Genomic DNA, 12,502 nt, shown 5'->3' with positions numbered 1-12,502 from the left:
CTCAGCAGGGAGCCTGCTTCCCTTCCTCTCTCTCTGCCTGCCTCTCTGCCTACTTGTGATCTCCGTCTGTCCAATAAATAAAATATAAAAAAAAAATAAAAAAAAAAAAAAAAAAGAATGGGTCCAGTGAGAAAGAACTTGGTTATCTGCAACAGACAACAGGACCCTGAGTATTTGGTTTTCAAAAGGCTAGGGAAATCCAGCTTTCATATTTGTTGAGGATTATATATGACAATGTTCTATTCTTTAACCTCTGTTGTCACCCATATAAGACTTAGGTCCATTGCCTTGATAGGCATTTCCAAATTCTATCACTGATCTTTCCATGGAAACATGAAAGGCGTGTGTCTGGTAGGCACATCCATTCCCCCTCAAACTCTCCACGGAAGCACATTCAACTTGGCGTTCATTTTTTTCTCTTTTTGCCATTCAGTCAGTCGGTCATAGAAATAAGACATAAATGCAGCCTCTATAACTGCTCAGTTGGGAAACTGATTCCCCACTCCTCAGTTTTTCTGTGGAAGAGTAAATTATCTGCTCACAATGGTATTTCATGATCATTATTTTCTGTTTAGAATTGTGGCCTCTTGTGAGAAAATTCCCTCTAAATCCTCTTACTACAGGAAGTTTTGGTATCTCAAGCTGCTAATTTTAGTTCTTCTCACAGAGGAAAAATGTACTACTTCTTGCACATCCTTATCTGCTACTACAGCTTCCTTTTACTTCCGTTTTTCTCAGATTATTCTTACCAAACATCAGTGGTTCCAGCTCTTCTTCAAAAAGAAACAAAACCAAAGTCCCCCCTCTGCTTCCTCTTAAATTCGTATTTTTTCCTCCCACACTTGTATTTATTCTATGTGTTCCTCAGCAACCTTTTCAAAGTGTAGGAAGCCAAACTGTCAAAAGAGTGTAGAAGGACCAACTGTCACATGGAAACGTGCTCCTCTCCCATGCCTGCCACATGGCTGCCTGCCATTTAACCTCTTCAGCCTTGGGCTGGGAAGGTAGAGGCCTTTTGGGTATATAAGCCTTGGGTACCCACAGGAGATAAACCAAGGATAATTTCAGGCACAGGCATGTGAAAATTGACTGCAGGGGAGCCTGGTGGCTCAGTCTGTTAAGTGTCTGACTCTTGATTTGGCTCAGGTCATGATCTCAAGGAGATTCTCTCTCTCTGTACCCCCAACCCCCTTCCCAGGCACACACACTCCCTCTCTCCCTCTCTCAAATAAATAAGTCTTTTAAAAAAAATAGATTCCCTTTTTCTTCTTCTGCACCTCCCCACTTGCACTCTCCCTCTTAAAAACAAAACAAAAAATAAGGGGCACCTGGGTGGCTCAGTCATTAAGCATCGGCCTTCAGCTCAGGTCATGATCCCAGCATCCTGGGATGGAGCCCCGCATTGGGCTCCCTGCTCAGTGGGAAGCCTGCTTCTCCCTTTCCCACTCCCCCTGTTTGTGTTCCCTCTCTTAAAGAAAAGAAAAGAGAAAAGAAGAAAGAGAGAAAGAGAGAGGAAGGAAGGGGAGGGGGGAGGGAAGGGAAGGAAGGAGGAAGGAAATTTATCACCTTATAGAATGAATTACCTTCTCTGCCTGTACAAGAGAACCTCAGCCATGATCAGAGCCCCTGGCTTTCTTGAACTCCCTGTCTAAATTTGCTATTATTTAAGGAGGAGACTTTTTAGAATTTGATTACTGGGGGAATGGGACATGGTACGTATTGGTGTTTTTAGCATTAACAGTTTTTCCATCAGTCAGCAACTGTTGTTTGAATCAACTAGGAGTAGTGTAGGCTTAACTTGAATTTCAGTCACTTTGGCAACAAAAGCTCTGAAGGGTTATTAGGCCCAGAAACTTGTGCCATTTAAAGGAGCACATTTGGACACCTGGATGGCTCAGTTGGTTAAGCTTCTGCCTTTCACTCAAGTCATGGTCCCAGGGTCCTGAGATGGAGGCCCGCATCAGGCTCCCTGCTCAGTGGGGAGTCTGCTTCTCCCTCCCCTTCTCCCTGCCTGCAGTCTCTCTCAAATAAATAAATGAAATCTTTTTAAAAGTCAAGTAGCACATTTGATAAATTGCTTTCCAGATTATTTTCTCTAGAAAGACTTGATTCTTAGATCAAAGACTATCCATCTTGACATTTTTGTTTAAATTTCAGGGGATTTGTTTTCAAAATAACATTTTTAAAATAACCTGCCCATAATTTGACTACATTAAGTCACTGGCAGAACATGAGGCTGTGTTGCTCTCTCTATTCCTGCTCAAGGAGCTAGGTCCAACATATGGAAACTAGGACTCAGCTTCTACACACACACACACACACACACACACACACACACACACACACAGAGTTTGGGATGGAGAATAAAGCACTAGTCATAATTCATGATTTCCTCAGTGTTTTGACAAAGCTATTTACCTCAAAAATTTTAATTCTGGGGGCACCTGGGTGGCTAAGTGGGTTAAAGCCTCTGCCTCCGGCTCAGGTCAGGATCTCAGGGTCCTGGGATCGAGCCCCACATCGGGCTCTCTGCTCAGCAGGGAGCCTGCTTCCTTCCCTCTCTCCCTGCCTGCCTCTCTGCCTACTTGTGATCTCTGTCTGTCAAATAAATAAATAAACTCTTTAAAAAAAAAAAAATTTGAATTCTGTCTTAAGCATTTGTTTTCTTTGTTAGGAAATACTTCAAAGAAGCCTGTAATGTCCCTGAGCCAGAAGAAAAGTTTAATATGGATAAATACACAGATGTGGTGACAGTCAGCAAACCAGTCATTTATATTTCAATTGAAGAAATCATCAGCACACATTCAGTAAGTGGGGTCTTAGCACGTTTCAGATGCCGTTTTCTTGAAAATGCTTAGTCTTTTCGGGGCTTCCTATAAGCATGTGCTAATAATACCCATACTCAGCATCCTAAGAAACCTTCGATTATTTATTCCCTGACTTATATATGAATAAGATTCCTTTTCCCAAACAAGTCACGTTTACTTTTTACATGGTGTGTTTATTCCCACTAGTACATAATAAAACTCCTCCCAAACCAGCCAAGTTTCTTTCTTACATGATCTGTTGACAAAGTCAGCCTGTGAATGTAAAGTTCAAGTCCTGAGCAGGGAGGGATGGGTCCTGTTATTTCCTCCACCCACCAGGGCTACACCGCCTGAACCCCCACACTATTTCTCTTCCCCTTTGTAGAATTTTCCCAGCTTTTCCCTAAAATTCTGGGATAATGAGAATATTCTCTCTCTTCTAATGTTGGACATAAAGAGAGGGGAAAATAGGCTGTTCAAGGTTAGGAAAGAGAGGACCCCACCCAACATTAGCCGCCTGCAAAGAATCATTTCTATTGTTCCGGAAAACCCCATTTCTCAAAGGCAGTTTCATAGTCTGTGGTATGTCATAATGTCTCCATCCAGATGGCATGCAAACATCACCACCATCAGCCATGAAAGGAATATTAAGCGTCTATTGGGGTCAGGGCACTTAGCTCGGCACGGGAAAGCCTTAGATGGCTTCTTAATCATTTAAAGTGAAAAAAGAGGCTAAGTGTTGAGAGTTTCTTTGGTTTTTTGGGGTTTTGTTTTTTAAGACCAATTGGAACATATTTCCTGAAAAACCTGGTTCCTAAAAGATAACCTTTTTGAAAAGTTCTTACCACCTTGCTCCTCTAAGAGAAATCTTAGGGACATGTTAGAAAAGGACTCCAGACCTCCCAAATCAGAGCTTACACTCTGCAAGAACCCAGGTTCTGAAGAGACACACTAGAGGTCAAGACCCCTCATTAATGGTATACCCAGTTTGGATTACGCACAACTAGGAGGAAAGCATAACAAATACACACCTCCGAATGGTCTTGTCCTGCCCATCAAAGCAGATATACTAAGAGATGACAAAATTGGCTGCTAAAATTTCAGTCCATGTTATCAAGTTCTACCAACAAACTAAAGCTTGAATACAGGTTTGGAAGAAAGATTGGATCTACTTTTGATTTCCCTCTTTCAGGGTTGGAACAAGGAACCCTCCTGATATTTGCAACAAGTTCTCCATGAGTATTTTGAGTGACCTTAATCAATGGCAGGTCGGAACGGCCAGCCAAAGGAGTGAGTTGGTTGATCACATGAAGAGGCTATACTTCTTTTCTCTGTGTATAAACACCCAAAATCATAGAACATGTCCAGCAATGCAACATTTGCAAAATTGCTCTAATGAGCAAGTGGGCTCATTCATATTTGAACAACCACGGTTGTCTATTTTTATGGTAGATTATCCATCTCAAAAAAATGTCCACACACTGGCTACACATTTGTTGAGGGCAGTATCTTCCTGAAGAAGAAGTGGTAGGGAGTTCTCTTTTAGAATGAGACATTCTTTCCCAGGGATAGCAGAGAAAAAAATGTTACTGTGTTAATTTAGACTGTTACTCTTTAACGAGAAATTGTCTGTTCTTTTTGTTAACAAAAATTGAAAACAGAGGATTCTGCTTTCCTGGGAAATCTAGCTTGTGACCAGCTTGAATTTTCTTCATGTGTTGGGTTGGAAGCAGATGTATAACGTGGGAGTATTGTAATTGCAGGGGAAGACTATCCTGTTTACGGTCTATCTCAAAAGAGGAGGTGTCCCCATGTACACAGAAGCTTGGCTTCAGCTCAACCCACCCAGCCTGTGGTTCCCTGTCCTCTAAGGAACACAGAGACCCTCAAAATAAGCTCTTAAAATAGAGATTTTCAAAAAATGTTTATGTTCTGTAATTACCAGAATAAAGGGTCGAAGCTAGCTGCCTAAATCCTCACTCCCCAGAGACAGCAGCCAAATCAGCTCTCCTGTCTCTTCAGAAAACAAGAACATAAATTTATCCTTTGTTTTGTTCTGTCACTAATGTACCATCCTCCAAAAATACACATACTACCATTCCAGATGCCACCATGTCATTTTATCGCCTTTGTTACTTACATAATGCCTTTCTTTACTCACCTTGGATCCTTTGGGGGATTGCGTAGCAGAAGAAACACCTGGTACATCCGGGTCTCAGGCCAAGGGACCATATGGGCATTTCTGTGATCCCTACCCTTGAAAGATCTTCAATACCAGGCAGATTAAAATAGCTTAGTGGTGGGGTTTTTTTTTATAGCTATAGTGTTTGATTACTGCATAATTTCTCTGTGAAGAGATATAGAAATGCACTTCCAGTTTACTACCAGTATTAGTCAAGAGACTTCTGCCTTGTTGTAGACCCTTTCCTCTCCAACTTTGACCTTTTCAGTCAAGGTGGACTAGAGCACAGGGATTAAGTGGTAGAAGGCTGCTCTGAGGCGTATCTCACAAGATCTTGCTGAAAGAGGGTTTGTGGATATCTTTCAGAAAGCTCCAATTTCTTCGTGTAAAGTAAGCACTTACTGCTAAGATAATATTGAAAACTGTGTGTCCCTGTGGTCTCTAATTTCAATAAATGTCAAACTTGTAATTAAGAGTCCAACAGTAGGGGCACCTGGCTGGCTCAGTCAGTAGAGCACGGGACTCTTGATCCTCAGGGTCATGAGTTCAAGCCCCACACTGGGCATAAAACTTACTTTAAAAATATAGAAAAATAAAAATCCCAAACAGTATTAGAAGAACCTTATCTTGGAAAACTGGAAAGGGAACTTGTAAAAAATGGTAGCACTTATGAACTTACGAACTTACTTTTGTTTGTGTCTCTGTGTTTATTGCTGTCTCTATAAAGCTCCTGTTGGAACACCAGGAGGCGATTGCAGCTGATAAACAGGACTTGCTGAATGAACTACTGGAATCGCTGGGAGAGGTACCTAGTGTGGAGTCTTTTCTTGGTAAGAGCTTCTGCCTCCTACTTATCCTGTGGTTTGTGCTTGGTTGTTCAGTTTTCCTATTCTAGATCAAACAAGTCTTATTGCTTAATCTTACTTAAGAAGATAAATACACTAGCCCCCTCCTACATTAAGAGTTATGTAATTCGGGTGCCTGGGTGGCTCAGATGTTTAAGTGTCTGCCTTCACTGGCTCATGATCCTGGGGTCCTGGGATCAAGTCCCATGTTGGGCTCCCTGCTCAGTGAGGAGCCTGCTTCTCTCTCTGCCTCTGCCCTTTCTCCTTGCTCTTGCTCACTCTCTCTTCCATGAATAAATAAACAAAATCTTAAAAAAAAAAATTCTGTAATTCGTCCTAGGTTACAAAGCAATTAGATATTCTTGAAAATAAACTCTAGATGGATCAAAAGGGATTAGTCAACCTGTATCATAAAGAAAAGAAATCATTAAAGAGCCAAGTTTATTAGAAATTCCTTGCTGTGTTTTATAAGGATTTCTTTTATTAGTTCTCTCTTTTAGTAATACTTTCATGTTTTGAGCTTCTGGGCTCCATGTTATTTTAAAGTTCAAATCAGAGATTTTTTAAGAGGTGACTGGCTGGCTCAGTGGGTGGAACATGCAACTCTTGATCTTGGAGTTGTGGGTTCTAGCTCCACATTGGGGGTAGAAAGTATTTCAAATCTTTAAAAGAGAGAGAGATCTTAAAGGTCTCTGGCAATGTATTAGAATGTGTTTTGTTTTGTTTTGTTTTATGAAGACCATTATCCCTGTACAATCGAGGCTGTCTTTCCCATAGAACCTTTATCTTGCATTGCAGATGCCAACACAATGAGCGTATGGTAAGAATAACAACGTTTTATTTCTGCAGGGGAAGGAGCAGTTGACCCCAATGACCCTAACAAAGCAAATACACTAAATCAACTCTCAAAGATTGAGATTTCCCTTTATTTGACAAGCAAGTATGACCTAGGGGACGGCGAAGCTATAGATGGCCAAAGCCTCATGATAAAGTAAGTTTGGGGCATAACGGGTACATTGTGTCTCTGATTGCGCATCTTAAAACATGCAAATTTAAATAGGCTGAATCCCCAAATAATTCATTTTGATGTATCTAAATATCGAAATATGTTGTTTATTCATCAAACATCTGACCAACAGATAATGGACTACTTATCATTTAAGAGGAAACTAAATATTATAATAGTTTATAAAGCCCATCTTGTTTTTCGGTTTTCCATGTAGCAATTTGATTCCTTTCTGTTAAGAAACAAAGTGATTAATTCTGCCTGTAAAAGTACTGAGGTAACTAAAGGGAAATAACTGTTTCAGAGTGGTGAAAAGATTAATGAGGAAATACTCGAGACCATATTTAATGTCTGGTATCCAGTGTTGATATAAAAGATGCACCACGGTAAGACCGAAGACTGTCATTTGCTTTATTAACCTTCTTTCCTATTACACTAAGCCCAGATATGTTTACCAGCTTTAATTTATGCCCTAGTTTCTGCCCCCCAAGCATTCATGATTTTATACTGTATTGTTTCCATCAAGGCCTCTGGATGTTCCATACCAGCCCTTTACACACGGAGTAAGAAAGAATGAGATCCATCGCTATAAATCAAAAACACCATAAGCCAAAACATATGCTCACCAAACAATACAGTTTTTAAGAACTTAAAAACAAAAGGATGCTAAGGCAGTTGTGTATTAGACTGAGGTAGTGAATGGAAGTGGGAAATGGGGCCAAAATGGAATAATTGCGTATTTAAATAATACTTCACACATTACTTCCAAGTTACACGTCATGAGTTCTGAGGTGGTTTTCATTTGTAACGAGAGCTTTCCTTTCTGCCCCGACAGGATTCAAGCAGCCCTCATCTCCAGTTAATTTTTTTCCAGCTGTTCATTATCATCCACTAAAATGGTGGAAAAAACTTAGTGTCCTTTGTTCCCACCCATGCTTCGTCTTTTCGGCTTCCTTAGTTTGTCCTCAGATTATCTAAGGCCTGACCTGTATTCATGTAGCAAATCTTCAGGACCTCCTCTGTGTCCATGGTCCTGGCTTGATGCTGGGGCTATAGCAGTAAGCAAAGCCATTAATGGTCTCTGCCCTCCGGGGGTCTGAAGTCTCCTGGTGGAGAGCAGGACAGAGGCCAAGCTGCAGGACTCTTACACAGCCTTGCCCTCAGAAAGAGTTGAAGGCAGTTCCTTAGACGACTGAATAGCAAGTCAGGTTGAATTTGCAGAGAGACAACACAGAGCAGGGCGGCAGAGGCCAGGGGGGAAACTGCGCAGTCTGCTCTCTGGGTTCCTCGGTTGAAAGTGCCAATTATAAAGGGAACTCGAAATGCAGATTGTATGGTTTTGCCGTACAAATTAAATGAGGCCGAGCAGCCTATGATCTCATACGCTTTGTCCTTAGAAGTCATGGGAAGAAATTTTCTCATAATTGGTTTGATCTTTTATTTGAACATCATTTTCTAAAGGCAGTCAACTCAAATATGTGCATTAATGAATGGAAATCACAATGTGGGTAGTCTAAAATGTCAAATAATCTCAATGTCCTGTATTTAAATATATTTATACTTCTTTCTGAAGAGTCTCCATGGGTCTACGAACTTTTGGAATTCATTTTAAAAGCAAAGCCATACAAGTCAAACCTGTTGGGCAGCCGTACGTCTTAGCTGGAGAAACCTGGTCCATTATCCTACCTGCCTCAGCCCTTGGGGGTCTCTGTCGCAGCTGCAAACAAATGGTGTCTAAGTAGAGCCACTCATTTTTTCTTAAGTGGTAAAATATACATAGCACAAAATTTACCATTTTAACCTTCTGAAGTGTACAATTCAGGGGCATTTAGTACATGCAGAATGTTACACAAATACCACTACTTTCTAGTCCCAAAACATTTCATCACCCCAAAAGTAAATCTCACACCCATTAAGCAGTCACTCCCCAGCACCCCAGGACATCTTTCCAAGCTCTGCTCCATAGTCCCTGGTTCCTGGTGCTTTCTGTCTCTGTGTACTTGCCTAACTGGGTATTTCATATAAATGGAATCATACACCGTGTAGCTTTTAGTGTCTGGCTTCTTTGACTCTGCATAGCATTTTTGGCTGGATAATACTCCATTGCATGGAAATACCACATTTATCCTGGACATTTGGGTTGTTTGCACCTTCTGACTATTGTGAATAGTACCGCTATGAACATCAGTGTATGAGTTTTTATTTGAACACCTGTTTTCGGTTCTTTTGGGTGTAAACCTAGGAACGGAATTGCTGGGTCTTAAGGTAATATTAAGTTTAGCTTTCTAAGGAGCTTCCAAACTTTCCTCACATTGGCTTTTACCATTTTATATTCCTACCAAAGTATAAGAGTTCCAGTTTTTCACAGAATTTTTTCAATTTTTCCACATCGTCACCAATACTTAGGTTCTGTTTTGCATTGTTGTTATAGCCATCCTAGTGTGTATGAAGTACTGTCTCATTGTGGCACTAATTTGCATGTCAGTGATGATTAATAACATTGAATGTCTTTCCGTGTCCCTGTCACCCATTTGTATACCCTCTTTGTAGAAATGTCTACTCAAGTCTTTTGCCCGTTTTTTTTTAATTGTATTGTTTTCTTTCCATTGCAGAGTTCTAAGTGTTCCTTCTATATTCATAGTAAACCCCTACCCGATTTATGATTTGCATATACTTTGACCCCTTGTGTGGGTTGTCTTTTTATTCTCTTGGTAATATCCTTTCATGCATAAAAGTTTTTTAACTTGACAAAGGATAGTTAATCGATATTTTGTTGTTACTTGTCCTTTTGTTGTTACTTGTCCTTTTGTTGTTATGTATAAGAAATCATTGCCCAATCCAAGGTCATAAAGATATACTCCTGTTATCTTCTAGGAGTTTTATAGTTTTTACTTTTATGTTTTACTTTTTTTATTTTTATATTTTATATTTGGGTGTATTATCCCTTTTGAGCTAATTTTTGTGTTCAGTGTAAGGCAGTAGGCCAACTTCATTTTTTTGCATGTGGATGTTCATTTGTCTTACAACCATTTCTTAAAGACACTATTTTTCTCAAATGAATGGTCTAGGTACCCTTGTCAAAAGCCAGCTGACCACACATGTATGCCTTTCTGGACTCTTCATTCTATTCCATCCATCTATATGTCAGTCCTTACCCTAGTCCCACATTGCATTGACCACTGTAGCTTTGTAATAAGTTTTGAAACTGGTAAGTCCTCCAATTTGTTCTTTTTCAGGAAGCCTGTGGTTATTTGGGGTTCCTTGCAATTCAGTGTGAATTGTAGAATAAACTTTCTCATTTCTATAGGAAGGTTTTGGGCAAGTGTTTGAATAATTCTTGATGATCTACTGCTTTCCTAGACCTCTGGGGTCTAGATAGCCTTCCTCTGGGCATACTTTGAGATCCTGCTGTAGGCAGAGCCCTTCACTAAGCACTCCAGTCAGTGGTCAGTGTGAAGTGAAAACCTGAAACAAAGATTGACCCAGTAGACTTCTGTGAAAGTGGAATTTGGGTATTGCCCAAAAGATCTAATAGAATTAGCTCCATGATATTAGGCAAACCTTACCTTCAAAGACATTATACTTTAGGTATGTATTTGAAAATCTTGCTAATAATAGATAATTATAAAATGTGTCAGTGATAGCAAGCTTAGAGACCATCTAGTCCACATCTGTATCTTTGAGGTGAGGACATTTAAGTCTAAAATTATGGGAAGCAAGTCGCTAGTCACTGACATGCTTTAAATTCATAAGCCCTTTATCATGGATATTCCATTAATAGACACTTTAAACATTGATTTGAAAACTCTAATGGAGATGTCTTTTTTCCAAGCTAATAAACCAAATTCTGAACTCAAGCATAATGTATAGTTTTTGGAGATCTTCATTACAGAACCAAATTTAACTAAAATCAGACAATGCCTTTCAGAAGTTAGTGGGAAATGGACAGTCATGGAATGCAGAACATTTGGGACATGAAAATACCCGGCTTTTCTCTATCAAAAACAAAACTATTTTGCTTCCTCCTTAAACAGGTTGTGTTTTTAACTTTCAGAAATGTCCTCTTATGATTAATTGCAAAACAACTAGCCTTACAGTGATGAGTAACTCATCTCCATAGGAGCATCTGCCTTAGAAGAATTTGAGACATTGTTTTTTTTTTTTAAGATTTTATTTATTTGTTTGACAGAGATAACAAGTAGGCAGAAAGGCAGGCAGAGAGAGAAGAGGGGGAAGCAGGCTCCCCACTGAGCAGAGAGCCCAGTGTGGGGCTCGATCCCAGGACCCTGAGATCATGACCTGAGCTGAAAGCAGAGGCTTAATCCTCTGAGCCACCCAAGCGCCCTGAGACATTGTTAATCCTTATGCTTGTAAACTTTATATTATGCTAGCTTTATAATTCTTAGTAATTCGATGAAGATGATAGCAAACACCTATGTAATGTTACCACATGACAGGGACTATCTTATAGATACAGATAAATAAAAATATGTATGTATATTATATATTCCATTACATATATAATATTTCAGATATTACGTATCTATATAAATATAGATATATGTGAAATCTGTCATGTTATACTCTCAGCAATCATAAGAGGCAGAGGTTATTACCTATATTTTACGCAGAGGCACAGAACAGACAAAAACTCTTTCCTAGTTAATATGGCTAGTAAGAGGAGAATAGATAGACACTCAGATGATCTTAAGTCTTCCAGGATCTGCCCTCTTGATCACAAGATTTTACAACTCATTGAGGGCAAGGCCACTGCTCTTTGTACCTTTGGGAATCTTGGAATAAATCATGAGAATGATAGAAGAGCAGTTTCTTCATAACTGATGCTGGGGGATCTTTCCAGACCAGAGAGGAAAGACTGACCAATTGATGGGAAAGACGTAAAGGCACAGATGGGAGTAGGAAGAACACTGTCTTTCCCTTCTGTATGTGTATGGAATAAGGTTCCGCAGTTTGGGCTTTTGCCATTTTGCCAATACTACCAAGCCCAAAAATCCTGGTTGAGGCCTCCTGGGGAGACCTGGAATTACAGCCTCAGTCTGGCACTTACTGGCCATGGAACTCTGAGCAAGTCACCTCAGTATCAGTTTCCTCGTCTCTAAGTGGGGAAGAGGGCAGACGGAGAGGGGAAGGAAGGGATATGATGAGGCAAAGAAGGCATGTATTAACACTGTATAAATTACAGAAAACTACACAATCGTAAATCGTTCTCATAGATAACTCATGATTCCACTTCAAACGTGTGATCTCTGGGGCTCCTGGTGGGCTCAGTTTGGAGAGCATGTGATTCTTGATCTCAGGGTCATGAGTTGGAGCCCCATGTTGAACGTAGAGCTTACATTAAAAAAAAAAAAAATGTGATCCTCATGACCTTTTTAAGCTTGTTTTTCTACCAAAGTACATGTGTTTCAGTAGAAGGCAACCTTTGTGGGTTTAATCAAACTTAGTTGCCTGGGTGCTTCAATCGTCATTTCTCAGGAACTTTTTTTTCCTATCCCATGATTCAGTTGAGGCACCTATCATCCCAACTGAAAGACGTCTTTGCTTTTGGTACAAACTCGTATGGGCCCTAAATGGCTAAGGTGATACTTGATGTCTGGTGATAAAAATGTAGAATCATGCCAGAATTTTAAACAACTGGAAA

At 40.1% G+C, this 12,502-nt stretch overlaps 1 protein-coding gene across 1 annotated transcript in view; it reads left to right on the top strand.

Moving 5' to 3' along the window:
* The window catches only part of IQGAP2 (IQ motif containing GTPase activating protein 2), a 277,799-nt gene that overhangs the window by 248,599 nt on the left and 16,698 nt on the right, over positions 1-12,502 (top strand). Inside the window, exons 28-30 of the mRNA XM_080804306.1 lie at positions 2,675-2,807; positions 5,717-5,819; positions 6,684-6,825. Coding sequence (XP_080660432.1) covers positions 2,675-2,807; positions 5,717-5,819; positions 6,684-6,825 — 378 coding nt within the window. The remainder of the gene's footprint in view (positions 1-2,674; positions 2,808-5,716; positions 5,820-6,683; positions 6,826-12,502) is intronic.

Source organism: Martes martes (assembly GCF_963455335.1).
Source record: "Martes martes genome assembly, chromosome: 5".
Lineage (NCBI taxonomy): Eukaryota > Metazoa > Chordata > Mammalia > Carnivora > Mustelidae > Martes > Martes martes.
The sequence above is the reverse complement of the archived record's forward strand: the minus strand, read 5'-3'. Positions and strand labels throughout refer to the sequence as shown.